At 45.5% G+C, this 22033-nt stretch overlaps 1 protein-coding gene across 1 annotated transcript in view; it reads right to left on the bottom strand.

The window, feature by feature from the left end:
- LOC146796345 (3-ketoacyl-CoA thiolase B, peroxisomal-like) overlaps window positions 1-22033 on the bottom strand; it is a 153497-nt gene that overhangs the window by 4846 nt on the left and 126618 nt on the right. Inside the window, exons 8-11 of the mRNA XM_085630202.1 lie at window positions 16264-16454; window positions 15681-15860; window positions 3338-3393; window positions 2070-2215 (exon numbers count right to left, since the gene is read on the bottom strand). Of these exons, the coding sequence (XP_085486328.1) occupies window positions 2070-2215; window positions 3338-3393; window positions 15681-15860; window positions 16264-16454 (573 nt within the window). The remainder of the gene's footprint in view (window positions 1-2069; window positions 2216-3337; window positions 3394-15680; window positions 15861-16263; window positions 16455-22033) is intronic.

Below are 22033 nucleotides of genomic sequence, written 5' to 3'. Positions count from 1 at the left end.
TGTGGAGTGGAATTGTGTGGAATGGCACTGTGTGGCATTGTGTGGTGTAGAGTGGCATAGTGTAGCCTGTAGTGGAGTTGATTAGAGTGGAGTGGCATTTTGTAGTGTGGAGTGGCATTGTGTGGTATGGAGTGGAGTGGAATTGTGTGGAGTGGAATTGTGTGGCATGGAGTGAGACTGTGTGGCCTGGAGTGAAGCAGAATTGTGTGGCATTGTGTGGGTGGACTTTAGTGGAAATGAGTGATTGGAGTTGTATGGAGCGGATTGGAATTTTTTGGCATTGTGGGACTTCAAGTGGAATTGTGTGGCATTCTGCAGAGTGATGTAGGATTGTCTGACATGTTGCGAAGAGTGGAATTGTGTGGCACTGTTTGGAATGTAGTAGAATTGTGTGGCATTGTGCGGCGGTGAATTATGTGAACAGAAGTGGAGTTGGGTGAAGTGAAGTGGAATTGTGTGGAGTGAAATTAGGTGGCATTGTGTGGAGTGGAATTGTGTAGCATTGTGTGGAGCTGAACTGTATGGCACTGTGTAGAGAGGAAATGGCATTGTGTGGCTTGGAACTGTGTAGCATTGAGTGGAGTTGAGCTGGGTGGAGTGGAATTGTGTTACATTGTGTGGAGTAGAATTGTGTGATATTGTGTGGAGTGGAAATGTGTGCCATTGTGTGAAGTGAAGTGGAACTGTGTGGCATGGAATTGTGTGGCATTTAGTGGAGTGGGAGTGTATGGAGCGGGATGGAATTGTGTGGAATGGAGAGGAATTGTGTGACATGGAGTGGAGTTGTGTGGCATGGAGTGGAATTGTATGGCTCTGTGTGGCATTGAGTAGAATTGTTGGGCACTTTGTGGCATGTACACAAATCTCCGTTGCCCTCTCTCTCACCCGTCTAAATTGTTCAACCTCTGTCACATTTCAACTGCCTGGATAATTTAAACAGCAGTAAGTGCTTCTTGTACAGGCTGTGGCGAATGCCTGTCAGCTGCCAGTAGTAGGGAGCAGAAGACACATACAGAGAAACAAACGGTTTTAACAAAACAGGTATTACGGCTGGAGTTCATGCAAGCGCAGTACCTGACTATTTCAGACCGTAAGAGAAATAAAGTTAAAACATAAATGCTGTGAGTCTTGTTTGGAGGACGTGTACGCTTTTTCAGGAACAAAAATGACAATTTAGCGGCAGTTTACTTGAACAGATTAGTGCAATGCCTTGCAGTGAAAAGTTTACGTTACAGCAGACCAAACTTTCCTTCTGTTTTTTACAACATCCATTACCCACGGCAAATGTAATGTTCCTGAAGCAATGAGGCGGGGGGGGGGAGTGTAGGTGCAACGGAGGAGAGAACACAGAAGCATACGAGGTAGGGTTTGGGGATGAATGTGAAAGCAGCGTTGGGGGAGAGGATACGGTATTACGATAAGAGCTGCTGAATTTGCAACTGGGGAACCAGGTTCGTGTCTCTGTATTGGCTCAACATCCTGTGATTTGAGACAAATCACCGTTCCTAAAAAAAAAATGTAAGTGTCCTTGTAATGTGACTGGTACTCATGTAAAGCACTCCAATACCTTTGTGTCAAGTTTGAGCTATTTAAAACTGCAATTAAAAAAAAAAACAGGGGAGTTGGGGGAGGATGCAGAAGTTAACACGGAAGACACGGGTGGAGGGTGGAGAAAAGCACATGAGTGAGCACAACACGAAGGGAGGCAAGTGACAGAGAGCAACACAGGAAAGGCTTACATGAGAAAGGTAATAAGGAAAAAAAGTGCCTCAATCCCAACATGAGCAGCAGGGGAAGGAGACTAATCAAAGATAATCAATCTGTACTTGGTCCATGCTCCCGAGGAAAGAAGAGGAAGTGAAGTTGGCAGGTGCTGCCCAATTCCAAGGCAGAAAATAAGAGTGACAATGAAACCAACAAATGGTAAGCAGCAGGAGGGCTACAAGCCCCTTGTTATATACAAAACATTTAATAAGCTGGAGCTCATGCAATGCATGCGCTGTCACAGGTGAGACCTAAAGCAAGATATTAATAGCAAACATAGAGAGTAGTATCAAAGCGTAACTCACCTCTTTCCTCTGCGCTTCAGTTCATTTAAGAGAGTGACAACCTGCCTGGCTCCAGTGCAGCCCAGGGGATGCCCCAGTGCCACAGCTCCACCATTGGGATTAACCTTCTCTGCAGGAATTCCCAACTTCTCAACGCAATATACCGCCTATACGAGATATGTAACAAAGAGCCTTATACACAAGAAGCAATAATGCAGCTTTTCAAATTTCACTGTGCATGTAATTCTCATTCCTTTGGGACAAACAATTTGAAGTGCCGGCCTCTGGAATACGACCTCTCTCTTTCCCTTTATGCACGTAAGATTAATGGTTTTTCTGTGAACATGTTGCTTTTAACAATAACACAAACTTACTAAAAATGGAAGATATTGGGCATGCTTCCTGACTCAACCCAAGACTTCTAATGCCTATTTACAGCTACACTCAACAACCCTCAAAACAATGTTTGACCAGAGGATAAAGCATGAGATGGAAGAAAACAAATGTTTCATGTCCTTGTGGTGGAGATGGCTTCAAGAGCATGGATTATACCCCAGAGATGTTTGTGGTTGGGAGGAGGCGAAGTCGGAATGTCTTCATGAACTACAGTCTTTGGTTTGGTCCCTTTCAACTTTCCACCCTAAATCCACTTACGGGCTCCTCACCCTGCACTGTTGCTTCAGCGTAGTTCTCCCGCCTGGCCTGAGTAAGCTATGGCACACAAAACCATCTCTACCTTTAGAGATTGGAAGCTCCTCCTCTCCCGTTTAAAACATTAAAGGTCTGCTGTAGGCCCAAGGGAAAGCAGTGGCACTGCTGCTAATTACAGTTACATCTGCTTTATAGTTTTTCACTTTTGAGCAGTTGATTTCCCAAATGACCAGTGCATGGTTGCCACTGGGCTGCTTAGAGATTGGAGGATCTTTTTGGTTATTCAGGAAATGCAGTTCATAGAAAGAGCTCTCCCTACCAAAAGAGCCATGGGTCAGGATAGTCCCTGTAGTTCACAACAGATTTGCAATAATTCCTGTACAGGGGCTGCATATGTTTATCTGCTTTTAGCTTGGTTCAGACAATTTTAGCTTCCATTTTAATATTTTTTTTGTTTGTGTTGGCAAATCTACTGGGCATATCTAAAAGGCACCAACTTCATACAGCTTAGCCACGTCTGCCAATATGCTTAATGTCTACAATACTTTACCTGTGGTGGTTCTCCTATTTATAGACAGAAACTTTCAATGATAACTAAAAATGAAAAATTAACCAGTGAAATCTGAGCATAACCTCACCTGACTGGCAAAGGCTTCATTGATTTCATAAACCTCCACGTCATGTACACTTAGACCTGTGAGAAAAGGACTCATTAGGGAAGACAGCCTGTTTCATTGTTAGCCAATCAGTCAGCACAGCTTGTAATGTAACATTTAGTGCTACAAATTATGCGCACAAATTAGACAAAGTAGGCAAACGCACAAGAAAATCACTGAAAAACAAGACTTGGTAGGTTACAGGGTAATTCATTTATGTTGATTTTACACAATGTACAATTGTCTCATACATGCAACTTTATATTTAAACCTATGACTATTATAAACTATTAAAAACTGATATTTAAGAATGTGCTAAAACGAACCTAAAATTGAAAAATTAAGTAAGGAGTAAATATGGAGACTGGGCAAAAATATAAATTCTGTGTAACACGAAATAGTCCAAAAAAGTATTGCATGCCCATCTAAGATTAAGATTTTAAAAAATCTCATGAGAACGTGGAGTGGGACCTCGAGATCTGCAGTGATATGTTCAAAGGGCTGAAGGCTGAGGAGATGTCGCAGGCTACACCCTCTGGGCATTCACGGGTTTTGGGGTCGGTTGGGCTCCCAGAGACCTCAAGAGCGGATTCCCCAAATGCCTGGATGATATGTAGCGGAGTCGGAGTGTGTGGCGCTGTGTGACTGGGGGTTTGGAAGGATGGATGGGGGGGGGGGGGGTAGAGTGAGCATGTCTCTTTGTATGCATCTGGGCAGAACCTGCTTGGGAATGGGTTTATCTCCACAGTGACTGCGGCGGCTGTGTCATGAAAGGGGGTGGGAGGGTTGCGGCTGCTTTCAAAGGGTTGGGCTTGGAATTGCCTTGGCCATCTGGTTCCCCCCTCCCGGGGGCCACCCCTTGGAGGAGTGACTCAACTCACATCGGTGACCCTGGGTCCCCGACTCTGCTCTCCCTTCCACTTCTGTCCGACCGCCCTGGGAGGATGAACATTCGTAGGTTCACTGCTGCCACTGCTGTTTGTTATTGTGTTATTGTTTAGGGGGTTTATTCTTTGAAATTGTACATTGTCTGCTTATTATTCTGTTACAGCACTGTACTTTCACACTATTATGCACCTGCGCTGTGCTAGCGGCCATTTTATTGCACATGGTTAGTGTTCCCAACGCCTGCCAGGGCGGTATGCCGTGACCTGCGACATTGGGTCATTATAACGTATGCTTATGGTATATTGTTGGCTGTATAGGGTTATATGGTCTTCACTTATGTGCTGTTCCTGTGCATGCCATTCTGTGGTTTTCCATGCTGTGCAATTATTGAATAAAAAAGTTTAAAAAAAATCAAAAAAATCTTGTGGAAGTGCATACCAGCCTGCACATGACATTCAAGACACTCATCCAGTTTTATTTAAAAAAATGTGAAACCCAATCCCAAATTCTAGAATCAATGTTGAGTTTGATGCCTCTTGTACCTGTGTATCACCAGGTCATGGCAACCTGGAAACACAAACATGCAGAGTACATAGTTACCATTTTATTTTGCCCAAATGAAGGATAACTTTTGAAAATAATCCCCCTTGGGTGGGTACTTAAACACCCCAGACACCTTTTTTGGTATCTCTAAAAGAAACAATATAAATGGAATGTTAATTAATATGTTTACCTGATAAAGTTAATTGGTACTTGATAAGCATAAGCAAGTTGATGACGTTCAAAAAGCACAGATTTTCAAGACCATTAAACTATTTTCCTTCAGAGAGGCTTCAACAATTATTAGCAAGTAATTTATTGTGTGTTAATTTCTACTGAATTCCAAATGTATACCTTTATATAAAACGGATGTTGAGAATAAATTAAAAGGAAGGATTTACTTCTGTCCATTCCAGGGTTCATCAGTGATTGTCCGCAGTCACTTTATAATACAATTACTGATATCTGGCATGATCATTCAGTTTTTTTAATTGGGGTGACAATGATAATTTCACATGGGAGATGAATTGCTGAATATAGACACGGCTGATGTTTTTATTAACAGAAAATAAACTAAGTTACTATCCCAGAAAAACATATAATGGAATGAAAAAGCTATAGATTTATTATTGAAAAATTACCCGAATTCAATACCTACAGAATTTAGGGGTATATGTAAAATGAGTTAACGCCGCGTTAGCGGCACCTTTCTGCCGCTATTGCGGCAATCATTTTATCATCCTATTAACAAGCTGTCGCTAACAGCTGTTAGCGACAGTTTTCTGGCGATACCTACCACTTTCAGCATCGCCACCCATGTTAGAGAGAACTATCGCTAATGACATGCAAGGTAGGCGTTCCTGTGCAAAAACGCACGCTAACCCCACTTGGCGATATTTACAACGATCGCCCAGACCCGCAATACATTAAAAAAACAGTCGCTAAAGGCCGTTAGCGGCTGGGACTTAAGACCAGAAAAAAGCTGGTCTTCATAATGGAGATAACCCTTGGGGCCTCATTTCAGCAGGTTTTGTTGCTGGACCGCGCTGCAAGCAATGTTGCTGGGCTGCCCTGCGACAAAACTATAGTGCAGGACTGCGCACAATCAATAAGATAGTGCACATTCCTGGGCCTCACTCATGAAAAGTGATGTAGCGCTGCAACAAGACAGCATTGCAACACTTTTCACTACCCCCTTCTTGCGACACCACGGATGAGCTGTTTTTACTGGACATCGCTCCATGACGCAAGTAATGACAGATACGTCTGGAATCCTGACAGATCTGTCTGCCCTATAGTCACCCATTGCTGCAGTCGGGTCACAACCATGACACAACTCCAGCAATACATGGGGCCAGCCTATCCCTGTGGCACTGTGTCCCTTACGCCAGCCATCATGCAGGTGTAAGGTACTGACGCAGGACCCTTCTTGAGGGGTGCCTGTGTGTCGGCGCAGTTGGAGATCCAGCTGTGGTGGTTGCACGCTGCGGTGTCATCGTCTGTAAGCATTGGCGGAGTGGTGGTGCTGAGGGAGTTGACGAGACATACTTCGGTGGCCTTGATCCAGCTGCGAGAGGGGCGATGATGGCGGTTGTGTACGGTGGGCATGGTGAAGCCGTGATGTATACAATGATGGTCGGTCCAGGAGAGTCCGGTGGTGTGGCTATAGTTGAAGGTCCCGATGGCGGAGGAGACGTGCTTGTCCGTGTGTCCTGCTTTGTGGTTTGCTGCGGTGACTAGCTGCTTGAGTCTGATGTTGGGGAGCTACCCAAGGAGGGGGTAGTGTTCTGGTCACTGGGGTTGTCCAGGTGGAACTTGAGTTCGTCTAATAGGATGTCATCGGTGGATGGGAGAGCCTGGTGTGCAATGAGGTCTACAATGGTATCGCAGAATGGGTGTCCATGGCCCGGAGGGCCTGCAGATGAGCATGCGGCAGAGAATGGGGTTGGGGTTGGTCCGAATCTGGAAGTTGAGGTGTATCATGGTCACTGTTGGGTCATTAGAGTACGTGGTCAGTCAGAGTGTGCTTCTGTAGTTGATGACAATGCCTCCTTCTGGATGGTCGGGGTAGTCCTTGGGGGTGCCCAGGAGTGGACGCCTCACAGGGAAAAGCCAGGATGGGTTCCACAGCGGTATTCGTACAAGCGCCGAGAGGCCTCCGGGTAGTCGTGCGCTATACAAGTATCCATACATTTACATTTACATTTACATTACATTTAGTAACCGTCAGTGATGGCGATGTCCAGTCCGGAGCAGATGTTAGTCCTGGCAGGCGATGTGGTGTCCAGGGATGATGACGAGGTGGGTGCTGGCGCGGTAAGGGTGGAGTGCCCAAGAGGAAGGGTCCTTGGTGCGCAGCGCGGTCCAGGGGCAGACGGACGCAGAAGGGCTTGCCTTTGGCTTGCCTTTGGCACAGGAGACGTCCATTACAACACAGGCATTACATCATAATGAAGTTTAGAACGCAAATCCAACAACGCAGGGGCCTTTACATTGTATTCCATTACAACGCATTGTGAGGTCAGTAATGGGGTATTTAACATTTTTAGGGTGGGTATGGGTTTTGGGTGTCGGAGATGAAATGTGGGGTGTATTATGGGGTAGATTTTAAAATTTGGGGTGTGTTTTGGGGTCAATCATGAAAATTGGGGTGTGCATTTGGGTCAAATATGAAATTTGGGTGTGTATTTGGGTCAAATGTGATTTTTAGGGTGTGCTTTGAGGGCTCAAGGATGAATTTTAGGGTTCAGGGATTGTTTTGGGGTGCAAGGGTCCGATTTAGGGTTGCACCCACTGAAGTGGGAATAGTAATGTTTACCTCTCCACAATCCAACACCTTCCCTACTGTTGCAATATGCCTAGTATAAGTATGCATTGTAATGGAATACGACGTAATGGTATGAGTCGTAACTCCATATATACCTTTGGCACACCAGTGGTACGCCCGCTGCGCATGGCCGCACAGCGGCTGCCATTGAGAAGTGCTGCAGGGGGGACTGGACAGCTGGGAGGTGAGATATGCTGGAAAGAACACTTGATGGGGCGTAGACGCAGGGTGTGTGTGTGAGCAGGTGTTGTAACTATTTAAATGAGAGAAATCTTACCTTGAGGCCGGGTCCCGGGTCTTTGTTGTTCCTGCTCTGCTGAGTCTGCTTCCAGGAACAGGAATTAGGCAGCCAGGCTCACTCCCCTAACCCAATCACAATGCTGCAATGCGGGGTTGAGATTGGTCATTAGCGCCGGGACGAGGCGTTCAGCCAGGGGCTGGAGGTGTGGACATGTTCTCCATGCAGGCTGTAATGCAGCCTGCATTTCGACCAGGACAGTGCACATGACTGCTTTGTGTGGCCTGAGCGGGCCGATCAAACAGTAACTGCGCACTTGAGTGGGCATGCCACTCCGCCCCTGCCCTGCTCCATGAGTGGAGCAGCCCTACCCACCCTCCCGCCCGCAAAGGAAACATGGCACGATAACATCAGGAAGTTATCATCATGTGATGATTGTTCTGGCAATGCTTGGAAGCAGTGGGGCGACGCTCTTCCGCCATAGCGGATGAGCTGGCACTGGGGGTGCGTCATCTACTGGTGCTGGGCCTGGGCAACTCGATCCCCGGGCCTCCTCCGCTACATGGCCCACCTTCTCCTTACCTGGACATTGACACCGGGGTGCAATCTGCTAAACTCTCTCCAAATCTGTGACTCACCCAGCAGGAACCTCAGCCAGGTGGGATTTCACAAGCATGGGTACAACAGACGCCGCCAAGTCTGCTGGTGAACCTCCCGATGCAGTTGATGCAGCAGGGACCCCTTAGGCGTGAACTTGCATCACTCCTGCAACACAAGTTTGGCACAGCTCAGGGGCCTCACTTTCCACAGTGTCCGGCCAGCGTTGGAAATCCTCTCTGTGCACCACGGTGTAGTGGTGGATCGTAGTATGCGATGCAGACCTCCCTACGTTGGTGCGCAGGAGCGCCTCTACCATTCACAGCTCCAAGGGGCACAAGGCGGTCTTCTTACACAGGTCAGCAACGTGTCTCCATGCGACTGGCCAGACTTCACCACCAGGTGCAGGCGATAGCTGCGCCTCAATGTCTACCACCACAGCTCATCGACTCCACAGCTCCTCCGCATCCCACTCCAGGCTCCAGACGCAGGTCCAGCGAGGCATCCAGGCTCCAGATGCAGGTCCAGTGAGGCATTCAGGCTCCAGGCACAGGTCCAGCGACGAATCCGGGCTCTAAACGCAGGTCAAGAGACGCATCCAGGCTCAGGTCCAGCGACGCATCCAGGCTCCAGGTGCAGGTCCAGCGATGCATCCAGGCTCCAGACGCAGGTTCAGCGATGCATCCAGTCTTCAGGCGCAGGTCCAGCAAGGCATCCAGGCTCTCCTCCTGGTCATCCTAGATGTTGGGTGGCTTGACGGGGTTGTTGATGTGTGCTGCACTTGGCCCTGGCTGCTCCATTCTGCATTTCATTTTTTTTGTGCCTATTTTCTATTGGATTGAAAAAACAATGGTTCAGAGGTGGCCCTAAGGGTCCATTTATGTAGTTAGTTCTCTCAAAGGGAGACACTATCAGGAAAGACTTTTACAATGATTTTTAATCACGTTAAATAATGTTCAGGTGCTCACATATAAGTGAGAAAAGCGTGAAGTGACAAAGTGAGGGTGAGTTAAAATCTTGACATCGCATTGACAACAAGAAAATGGATCTCCACACGAATCAACAAAATGTAAGGAGTTCCTGTTGTAGGGGGTCGACGGCATTTCGATCTCATGACATTGAGATCATCTTCAGGACTATAGATGAGCAGTTTGAATTAATCACAATGGGTGGGGGCAATGGTAGCGGGGTCAGTCACAGCAGAGAATCAGTGGAGTTAGTTTTGGATTATCTCAGGGTAGGGCATAGATCAGAGGTGATCCTGTCAATTACGTGGGAAACTGGTGCCCAAGGCGCGGCCAAGAGGAGAGTAATTAAGATTGAATTATCTCAAGGTAGGGCATAAAGTCTGAATGGAAGCTGGAGCCCAAATCGTGACCAGAGGGGGATGTTAACTTGGCTTCATAAGCTGTGGGTCTTAAAGTATGTGGAGCCAGTGAGGCTAGCCGCTACTACTGAATCTGTAAATGGTAAGTTGATCCTGTTACACCGGGACAAGTTCCAGGTTTAGTTCTAACGGTTAAGTCTAAGGTACGTGTGAAGAGTACCTTGTAATTGGGGCCATTGATTAAAGCGAGTAATTGTTCGCCGCTATGAGGAGCCGGTCGCACTTATCGCGTCCCGAGCGCCGGCTGAGATCTAACCGTGGAACTGGATTCTTAATTAAATACGTCCACAGCAGCTCATTAAGTACAGTGCACGCTCTTGTACTAAGGCCGGCTCCTCATAGTGGCGAATAATTACCCGATTTAATCAATGGCCCCAATTACAAGGTACTCTTCACTTGTACCTTAGACTTAACCATTAGATAGTCTTTCCGGAAGTCTTTCCTGATAGTGTCTCCCTTTGGGAGCACTAACTACATATATGGACCCTTAGGGCCACCTCTGAACCATTGTTTTTTCTAAACATATACTCACCCCAGGTTCGCATATCAGGGTACGCTTGTTTTCCCATACTCTCTATTTTCTATCTAGAGGCAAAACAAAACTCACGTTAGGCTGATTAATGTGTTTTTTTGCCGCTAATGGGCCTATCGTTGGTTTTCGTCCGCTAACACCGGAATTCCTATCGCCATCACGCTAATGTTAGCGGCAGTTTACACCGCTGATCCCTGAAGCTATTGCCATGTAGCGACGTCTTGTACATACATCGCTAACAAGGCGATAGTTTCAGCGGTACACAGCGGTAGGAAAACTGCCAGTCCTTGTACATATGCCCCTTAGTGTTTTGAGATCTTGGCTAAATTGAAAGATTAATATACCAGTGAGTGGTATTTGACAAAGACAGCAGGTTTAACAAGAGGAAAGTTTCATCGGTTGGTTAACAATGTTCTTAAGAAAAAACACGTTTCATTGTAATGAATGCAGAGGAAGAATACAGCGACTAATGCAGAGAAGTGAAACTGTTTCTATTATATGTTTCTGAAAATCTGAAATTAAACATCTTGTGTCAGTACATTAAAATCAGGAATATTAATGAAAATATTATTATGAGAGATTCTACAGATGTTTGCACCACGTTTGTACTTTTTTGTTAACCTTAGAACAAGGCTAGATGGTGATGGTTTAAGTGTGTCTACAGTTTGCACTCAGTTCAAAATAACAATACAGTGGTTTAAAAAATATGTTTTTATTGAAGTTTTGTGCAGTTTTAAAACAATACCAAAATACAACACCACACTCGCCTCCCCCCACCCTCCCCTTCAAATCATGACAGAGGCCCTCATTGGTGTATGATGAAAGAGCACACCGAACCACAAACAAAAATAGCATCATACATTAAGACGATAATTATCCCCAAGCCCCGTCTCATTCAATTTCTTCTTCTATTGAGCCCTCTAGGGAATAATAAGATATCCATTTACCCCAGACTTTATGGAATTTTCGGGGGCAGAATCTGCTGGTGTATGTGACTTTTTCAGCCATCATATACATATCTATTTCTCTTCTCAACTCCTGCAGTGTTGGACATTCTCTTGATCCCCAGTGGTGATCCACGTCCCTCTTTGCCACTACCAAACCAAAGCCACAGAACAATAGTTGGGCCCAGGGCAAATCGACATCATTAGGAACACACAAAAGGAGAAACGTGGGGGCAGATTTATGTTTCCTGGCGCATCCCTGCAAATCAGCAAGGATGCGCCAGGAATGATGCGTCACGCAAGTTTACCCTTGCGCCACACATGATGCGCCGCATTTACAATGCGGCGCATCATGGCGCAGGAATAAACAGATGCGTGACGCATCCGATGGCGTAAGGTTGGCGCAGTGCTTCAGTTGCGTCGCAAGTGCGACCCAACTCCAGCACTGTTCCAACCTACCCTATCCCTAACATGGTGCGTCAAGCCTTACGCCTGCTTCAAGCAGGCGCAGGGTTTTGGCGCATCAGCGTTGGGAAAGTGACTCAGTCAAATCTTATAGATTTGACTGAGTCACTTTTCAGGGGCGTTCCTGCGACGGAACGCCCCCCCCTCTGTCGACACGCCCACGTGAAACCTGACGCAGGTTTTACGTGGCGCAGGGCTTTACATCGTGATGCATCTCCATAGATGCGTCACGATGTAAATATGGCGCAACGTGGCGCAGGGTTTACACCGCCGCTGCATCACAAAAGTGACGCAACGGCGGCGTAAAAGTGGCGCATCTCCAATATAGATCTGCCCCGTGGGGTCTAAGGGAAGAGGTAGCGAGAATATGACCCTAAATTCTCCATTGATGGCACTCCAATACTATTATATGTTGGGACAACTCCAGATGGTATGGAAAATGGAACCCTCAGTATCATTGCATCTAAAGCAGTGCGTATCAGGGGCCCTGCCCATGGCATGGAGATGACGCCTATCATAATATGATCAGTCGAAGTCGTGCCTTTATCGCGACTTCACTGGGGTGCATCAAAACTGCGTCCCAGTCAATGTCCTCCATATTCCCCACATCAGCCACCCACTTCTACAAGCCCTTCAGGGTATCTGGCTTTTTGTTAATGAGGGACCTATACGTGGAGGAAATTGCACCCCTTCCCAGGTCTTCCACTACCAGCCTCCCTTCCAAAGATGCGAAGTCTGGAATACCTTCCCCTGGGAGCCCCTGTGCCTTCCATGCGTGTCGTACTTGTGCGTATTTTTTTATTGATTTCCGTGCATTCCATACTCATGCTGGAGTGAGACAAGTGGAACAATATCACCATGTTTGATGAGGCCGCCCAATTTAGAGATCCCAATCCGGTTCCATGTTCGAAATCCTTTTAGCTTACTTAATTCAGGCAGCCATTGCCCCTCCCACAGTGGCGTCTCTCTAGTGGGCTTACCATGCCATCTAATAGACTTCATGGCATTGGCTCATGCCGTAATTGCCACCTGAGTGGCTGGAAGGAGCCAGTGGGACCCATGACCCCAGTATAGGTAATGAAGACAAGATTTCAGGGCCCACTGGGACCGTTCCAATCTAAACGTTTGGTGATCTTGGGGGTGTAAATCCAATCATTGACATTGATAAGGAAGGGTGCCCAATAGTAAGCACGTATGTCTGGTAGAGCAATACCGCCATTAACAATACAGTGTTCTTATTTATTTATTTATAACGTTTTATATAGCGCAAACTAGACCCCAGAGGGTATCAGAGCGCTTTACATTTAGGATTGTTGCATTACAGGTTACATAATTTACAAGAGTAAGGTAGGGTACAGTAAGCAAAACAATGTTGCGAGAAATCGAAGGAGGGAGACGAGGAGGAACTGTGACCGATGTCCGGCTGGGTAGGTGACGGTCAAGGGGGAAAACCAGGGCCAATCTCCTCTTTAGCTGTCTAGCAGCTCCACCGGGCATCAGCCATGTTGCACAGGTCTCCGCGTTCAGGAAAGAAAGTATTGATTTGATATAATTTAAAAAGTTTTATAGAGCGCTGGCTAGACCCGGAGGTATCAGAGCACTTTATCAGAGGAATGTTGCATTAAAGTTACACCAGTTACAATTGAAAAGTTTTATAAAGCGCAGGCTAGACCCGGAGGTATCAGAGCACTTTACATGAAACAGTAATTGCATAGTTACATTAGTTACAAGAGCATAGCATAACACAGAAAAAGAAACAAGTCCCAATAGAGCATAGAAGGTAGTGGGGATATGTGGGTGGAGTCAAGGGGCTGGAAAAACAGATAGTAACTGAAAGACCGGCAATGGTAGATAGTACATCAGGGGCCCACAAAGGTCCGAGTTAACAAGACCAAAAACCTTTAGGGGTCACAAAGTCACATCAACCAGTGCCGGATTTAGTCACTGCCTCGAATCACCTTTGGCAAATGGAGCGGGACCGAAGGGGATGCCAAGCAACGGAGGACGAGCCCGTAAGGTAGGTGGCGGCCGGCGGGGAGATCCGTCAGCTCATCTCCTCTCAGCTGCAAAGGCAGCTCAACCGAGGCACCGGCCATATTGAAATTGGTTCCACAAGCGTCCAGCGTAAGAGACGCAGGTTGAAAAAGCAGGACGACGAAAATTCACTTTGGGTCGGAGGAAATGCTGGAAAGCAGTCAAACAATCCCAGAAGGTGTATGTGGGGGAATGGAGGGGAAAATACCCGGGACTGATGCCAAAGGCAATCCCCAGTCGAGGTGCTCCTGACCGGAGCTCATCACCCGGCTGCCATCTTAGCAGTGATTCTCCATACAATTACCCTCTGCTTCTGCTGCCCGTGTATCCCCAAAGACCAGACCACTGTCTCTTCACAAAACACATTCCAAGATCACATCGGCCCAAATTCACCTGAATGACAACAGACCTAGGAAGGAAAAGCGTCAGTGCGTCCAGCAAGACCATTGCACAAGCAGCGCGGATGCCAAAGTACACAAACATCCACAGAAAGCCACCCTCCATGGCTATGCCAGCAGGAGCCTCGCAGACCAGACAATGGGTCCCACGCGCAAGGCACCAGCTCGCAGGAAAAACTCCAGAACTCAACCTAGAGCACGCAATCTGCTCCGATACATGCAAACTGCCTCACGCTGACAGAGCCCTGAGAGCGGGACGGGCTGTAGAGTCCGACAGAGAGACGGCATGGCGCTGTCCCGAGGTAGAAGCCAGAAGACCTAAAATGCCGCTCACCCGGCCCGGAGGCCATCTCTTCCACATTTCATGTGATATTTGAGTCAAAGGAGTTATTATCCTTTAAAAAATCATGCTAGATTAAAATTTGCTTTACAGCTGTTGTTAGAAGGCCAAGCAATTGCATTTAAGTTATGTTTTAAGACTGATATGATTCTACATATGAAGGCTTGCCAGCACTAGCTTACATAAAGGTGATTTAACATCCTTGGGTCCCTACAGAATGACTTCCTACTTAACTTTTATCACTAAAATATTGGATAAGGTATCAGCATTTTTCAGGAATTGGCAGTTCGATGTAGCATCCTACTACCAGGAGAAAGATAAACAACACAAAATCAGTTTCATAAAATAAAAACCAATACAAAACAAAATCCTAGTACCTAAAATGGGCACACTATTAGCAAGTTACATAGACTTGGAGTAATCTGAAAGAGTGATGGAGAGTATCAATATAGTGCCTCAAAAAAGTGATTGCAATCGTATGAATTATGCAGCAGTATATTTTTAAAGACCTTCTATTGGTTCTAAAGTGAATTTAGAAAATGAAGATGGGCTATTGGTGGATTTCATGGTCCTTCTTAGCCCAACTCATCTGACTGCAATGCGTGTGGAATGCAGATATATTGCTTATTAAGGGCAATCCAAAAGAGAACCTGTGTTAGGAGGTCCTTATACTGGGTCTCTGTACAGGAAATATGCTCAAATGTACAGTTGTTCTAATGGTGTGCCATTCAGAATGTTCTATCAACAGTATTTAGGATTACATCTTTGTAAGAAGTCTTAAGAGCAAAGAACTTGACCATCTGGATTTTCCTTGGTTCAACCATACCTCTGTTGGTGGCAGGATATTCTCCATTTAGAGCTGCAGATACTGGCATACACTCCTTCATGAGTCTGTCACATTCAGCCCTTATTAGGATTTTAAAAGATTCTGAAGACCTATTTCTTCTAGCTAATCAGCATTTTAAGACATACTCTAAGAGGCATATACAGGTAGTGTGTACTTAACAAACACAGTTAACCAATCCTTTTTCACTCAATGTGTGAACTCACCACGGCTTTCCCTGGTTTCTTTCTCCATAATTGCTGTAAACACTCCATAACTAAACATAAAAATATACTTGACAGCAACGCCTACCAGCCTTCTCCAATGCAGCAGGGATAGCAAAGGCTGGTCCAATGCCCATTACATCAGGCGGGACTCCGACTACTGCATATGACCTCAGAATCCCAAGAATTGGAAGCCGCATGTGCTCTGCTTTCGCACGCCGGGCCAGTAGAACAGCAGCGGCGCCATCGCTGACTTGGCTGGCGTTACCTGAGGTTATAAAGCACCGTGTGAACATGGTCCCTTCCTTTCCTTTGCAGAATCTACTTCAGATCAGATTTGTCAGTGTTATGTTCCCCCATTTTGTATTTGCTTGGACAATGCCTCAATTGATTATGTTAGTTGCTTCCTAATAGACTCAAATTTTTATGATGTAAGTTTATCTTTTGGGAAATAACGTGTGGTCTAAACTAAGTTACAAGAGTTAGTAAACCCCTCGCAAACATACTTCACTTGGTAGAATTTAAGTGGATGTGGAAACGTAACAAAATAAAATAAGGATACAATTCTTAAAATAAACAATGATCCAATCCAGTCAGTCAACACCCATGCATAATGATGTCTATTCAATTGTTTTTCATTACATCCTTATAAAAATTTCTCAACAACATACCAACTGTTGTGCTGCCATTCTCCTTAAAAGCGGGCTTGAGTGTCGCCAGAACTTCCATAGTTGTGCTGGGGCGTATTCCTTCATCTTGGACGACTGTTATGGTTTGTGTGTTACCCTGATCATCCCTGACTGTTGTGGTAACTGGGAGAATTTCATTTTTGAAATTGCCAAGGCGTTGAGCTCTGGATGCCCTGATATCACATAATATAAGGTTCACGATCAATAAGGGCATTTGAGTACCTGTAGCACATATTGTGACACAAGCCACTCACCACAGGTAGCACAAGGAAAGCAGGCAATTAAACCAGCATTGAAAAAGCCAATAGGTCTCACCTTTATAATGCGCGGATCAAGCTGTTGGCTATGACAAATGTTATTCTGTAAAACATTGTTTAAAAAACCTAAAAGAAAATAATATTTCCAAATACTGGAGAAAATACAAACACATACCTTTTGATATCTCAAAATCGTTTAATTCTGGAAATTCCAAAAAGAATTTAAATCAATAAGGAAGTGTAAGAATGTAAAGGGAAACACTTTCCAAGGCCTAATTTACTTTCCACAGAATTTAGCCATTTGCTCATCTGCACTAGCCCTGGGAGAAGATGTATTAGTCTCCAGGACACCAGGAGAGTGAGTGCAGCAGATGGCCCTTGCCCCAGCACCATTAAAGCCTTTGCGTGTCATGCAATATGTGGAATGAAGGAGATAAAAGAAAAACAACCCATAAAGACTGATTTTCAGGCATACCCCAGCACAAATATCCCAGCTTCTGTACTTTTATGGACAAGCTGACAGGTGAGGGGAGCAAGACAGCTCCAGGGCTATTTGAGGGAAGAAGCAGCACAGGAGGGAAAGACCTATCAAACATGTGCACTCTCGTGGAGTGCTGAATGAAAAATGAAAAAAGGTGTTCCTTAAATGTGAGAAGTGGAAGGACACAAGTCAGCCAACCAAAAGGATTGTAAAGAGGCTATCCTCCAGGGGAGGGAATATTACAAGACGGTGAAAGCAAATCATTGAATAAGAAGCAAGCAAATGACAATAAAGCCAACCAATGGTAAGCAATGGGTGAGCTCTAAGAGCACTGTAGGCTTTTGCTGGTAGGCCTGACCTAGATAGAATAAGTTAATCACCTATTGTAATCACTTACTGGAGCTGTGTTTGTACTATAATCCAAGCCTGTTACAACAATGGGGACTAGTGAAATCTCAAGTCATTTAGAGGGTAATGAAGTCAAAGAAAAAACTGTGGCCTCCCATGTGCTCTTTGTCTCACTTTTCTTTCCTTTGCATGACTCACCCTTCTGCTCTCTGAAACAGACCAGAGAAAGGGAAGTTGCTGTGAATGGAAGGAGTACAAGCAAGGCATTTTTCAATGTCTGACTCTACTTGACTAATCTCTGAGATGTGTGTGAAAGAGTGACTGAATTGAAGGAGCGAGCAAACAGTGTGAAGATACATGTTTTAAACCTACTGTCCAGGAAGTAACCCCTACAAAACACTTGTTGGGAAGTAGAAGTGGCTGCTCTGAAAACACAAACCTCTGAAAAGCAACTGAAGCGCCTCTGTAATCAGAGTGAAGTCCTAGCTAATTTACTTTCCAATCACTGTGATCTTCGTAGCAGCCCCTATAATTCTACACTGCTATGAGGGACTATGTGAGAGTGCATTACTAAAAACCAATTAAACAAATGAATGGCAGCCCTCCTTGGTTTGACTCCCACTGCTCATTTGCAAATAGGTGACTCCGGAAAGCCGTAACGGCAAGACCCAGATATTCTTTTGAGGTAGCGCAAGCACGCTCTCTTTATAAGGTTGCTCTGAAAAGAAGGAAAAACAAAACAAATATAGTAACAGCTGCAGCAGATAAGAATTCTAAGGGCTTCTGGGCCACTTTAAACTTGTGTAAGTCACATAACAATTCAATTAACTTAACGAGTGTCCACATTATGGCGGGCCACGGTTTAAACATTTTTCAGGTATGTATTGCTCCTCTAGGTAGCTCTTTCATAATGTTTTAGCACCCCATTTCAGTGGTGAAAAAGTAAGCAAGCTATCTTATTAGAGGAGGTAATAGCAGCTGTGCGCCAGACAGTACAGCACCAGGCCTGGATGGGATGCCCATTGCTGACTAATGTTTACCATCGATAGTAACTTTTTACCTAGATCATAGTCAACCTCAATATTTATCCCTATTTTTAAGAAGGCGATTGTTTTTGTCCACGTTGTTACATTCCTATCACTTTGATAGATACAACTGTGTCAATTTTAGATAGAGAGATTTTCAACAGAATGTGGAACTGGGCCAACAATAATAATATCCTTGACCAATGTCAAGACAGGTTTCATGAGCTCTTAGGTACAGTGGAGCAGTGTTTGAATTGAATCTCATTATTGGAAAGTACACCACCACCAGGCGCGGCCCTTTGTACCTTGTGTTCGTGGATCTGTCTACAGCTTTCAACTGTTTAAATTGTACCAAACTGTGGCTAATCTTCTGGAAGTGGGGTTGGAAAAGGCACTTGTGCACTTTCTCTATGTTCTTCATGAAGATCTAACTTCTAGTGTGAGGATTGGTGCAAATGGGGAGCTGTTGGATTCCTTTAGTCTTCCATGTTGTGCTCAGCAGGGATGTGTTCTTGCTTCCCTTTTATTCATCTTGTATATTAATAAATTGAGTTATTTTTTTAGTAGCTTCAGTTACAAATGGCCCTGCCATGAAAAAAGTTCCCATTCCCACATTATTGTATGCTGGTGATGTGGTTCTGATGGCACACACTCCCAGGGGGTTACGTAGTTTAGTTAGCTCTTTTGTAGAGTTTATGGCAGGTCTTGATTTTAGAACTAATTATACAAATCACATATAATGACCTGGGGTGCCAAACGTCAGGGTACATCATCATGGTTTTTGATTGATATTGGTTAGGCATGGTTAACAGTTATCCCTATCTATGGGTTTCATTCGATTCCTCTGGTAGCTGGGACACATACTGCTGCATTAAGCTCTGCAAACCTTTAGTTTGCCCTGGCTATAAGACTGTTAACCCTCTACTTGCGGATTGCTCTATATTAGAGGCTGTGGAGAACCACTTTTGCAACCGATCCTTTTTATTACCTCCCTCATTCTCAAATATTGTATGCCACAAGAGACTTGGTCTCTCCTATTTAGAAGACCATATCAAACAAGGCCCACTGTCTTTTTGGCTTAACTCTAGAGTCAGCTTGAATCATTCAATTATAAAAGTTTGTCTTGCTTGCAAGAAAGATCTCTGTATCCCATGGCTTGATTATGTCAAGAGATTTCTATCAGAGCTGGTTTATTCTTGCTGTTTGATAACCCAACTTCTATAACTTGCCCATGGACTTTGGGTGTGGAACTTCAAGGTGAAGGTTTGGTAGTTTGCGTTGACCCTGAAGGAACTACTTTGAACACATAATGTTGGTGGCTCACCATGAAACATAGGTAGCAGTGATGAGCAGGGTGGATTTGTATGTAATAGGCATCGTTCAGATCAAGTGCAGTCAGGAAGTCACCTTTCTGCAGTAGAGGGATAACATCCTAGAGAGTAACCATGTGGAAATGTTATGAGAGGATGCACTTGTTGGGGAGCCTGTGTTCGAGTATGGGCCTTAGAGACCTGTCCTTCTTGGGAATTAGAAAGTGCTGGGAGTACACTCCCTTGCCTTGATGCTGCAGTGGCACTGATTTTATCTCCCTTTTGAAAATACATGTTCCTTTCGGAATGAGTGCCTGGTCCCCTTCCCAAAGAAGGTGCAGATGTTCTGTGGAGAGGGTGTGTCTGTGGGGTGGAATTTTTAGTGGGGCTGCAATGAGTTCCAGGCATTATCCATCCTCTATGATGGAGAGTGGTGATCTCTTCCCAATGAGGAAGAAATCGCCACAGTCTCCTCTGACAGGTTTAGTGTTATCGTGGTGGGAAAAGAATGGGGTTACTGCTTGCAGGAAGTAGCTCTTTTAGCCAAGCCTCCTTTGCCTCTACCTCTGGTGTTGTTACCCCTGTAGCACCCACTGGAATAACCTTGTGTAGGCTGCCTGTGGTATTACTGTTGCTGCCTCAAGTAGGAGGCAGAAGTCTGGGAAAGTGTCTTACTGCCTCCCCTGTACTGTGACCTCCGAAATGACCCCCTAGGAGTGGATGTCTGAAGGGCCATCATGGCCTTGGCTAGGTTTGTGTCTTTCTTGAGCTTTTCAAGCTTCTAGTCCATCTACAGTCCAAAAGGTTGTTCACTGTCCAACTGCAGATTCAGCAGATTCTGCTGGACTTCTGGCTTAAAGTCAGAGGCACAGAGCCAGGCGTGATCCTGCTATTAACTCCTCTGGCCACAGTGTTGGCTGCATTAAGAATGGAGTGGATAGTGGCGCTCAAAATGGTCTGACCTCTGTAACCAGCTCTTGCCCAGGCTGCCTATACTCCACAGGGAGGTGTTTGAAATGTTCCTACATCTCATCCCAATGCACCCTGTAGTATCAGGAGAGCAGGCCAATGAGTTGGCAATCCTCCAGTGTGTGGCTGACTGTTCTGCCACCCTCGTGCCTACTTAGTAAATCTTTTTGCTTTCCTTATCAGGTGATGGGATGTCACCTGGGAGTTGGGGGGTTTCTGTGCAGTGTGGACCACAAAAGAGTCTGGAGGAACGTGGCTGTGAATGTAGGTAGGGTCATTGGGTAAGGGTTTGTATATTTTGTCGACCCTATGTGTGTTGACCCGTTCCTTGAATGGCTCTTTGAATGTTTTGGACCCAGTCTAAAGCATCTCTTTTAGCATTGTTAGGAACTGGAGCACATTGTGTCTTGGAAAGTGTTTTGACCAGGAAGTCATCGTCCTCCTGGACAACGTGCATATCTACTTTATGAAAAGTAGCAGCCCTATGTATGGCCTCATGGTATGTGTGGGATCGAGGTAGGTTAGCTGGTATTTATATTCTAGATTGTTGAGGGGAAATGGGTCTGTTGGAAATTGTACTCAGGGGCTGTAGTCTGCCTCCCACTTGCTCTCAACAAATTGAGTACAACTTGACGTCCACCTTCATTTGTTCCCACAATTTGGCGACGAGGAGCCTACCTGATTGATGTCATGGTTACCAGGTGATTGAGGACCATGGGAACCAGCTGATGACTGCGGCATGGAGAGCAAACGTGTTGAATACCGCTTGCATAGAAGGACTGGACGCTACTTCGCACCGACACCTTCCACCCCTAAGCGTCTTTTTTCTTTTATATATCATTTTATTACCACCCCTAAGCGTCTTTAGTGCTGACTTTGGAGTGACCCTTTACTTGGGTCAGATAAGTCATATTGTGGCGGCAAGGTATGTAGGGAGTAATGGCTGGAACAACCGCGAGCGCTCTCGTGTGTTGAGATCTTAGCTTTAGCAGCCGCATGCCACTGGCTATGTGATGTCACAATGCTGCATACGACGAGCACGCACTGCATCATCCGATTTCCTTGACACATTTTTTTCACCATTTTGGATAGGGAACCACCGTTGTGCGACTTCACGTCTTGTAGTTGTTTAGCTACTGGCTGCAGGAACAAGTATTGTACATAGTGCCATAGCAGATTGGCCTCATTACAGAGCCTTATGCTAATATTGTGTGTCTTTCGATGATGCAGACACCTTTTATTCATGATTTCGGCAACTGGCTGGAACTTATGTAATAACCCTTGCACATTACACACACCATTTATGCTAGGCTTGTCTGTGATAGGCACTCCCTTTCTGGGACTGGACTGTTCCCATGGGGA

Source organism: Triturus cristatus, chromosome 10 (assembly GCF_964204655.1).
Source record: "Triturus cristatus chromosome 10, aTriCri1.1, whole genome shotgun sequence".
Classification (NCBI taxonomy): domain Eukaryota; kingdom Metazoa; phylum Chordata; class Amphibia; order Caudata; family Salamandridae; genus Triturus; species Triturus cristatus.
Note: the sequence above shows the minus strand (reverse complement) of the source record. Positions and strands in the feature narration are given on the sequence as shown.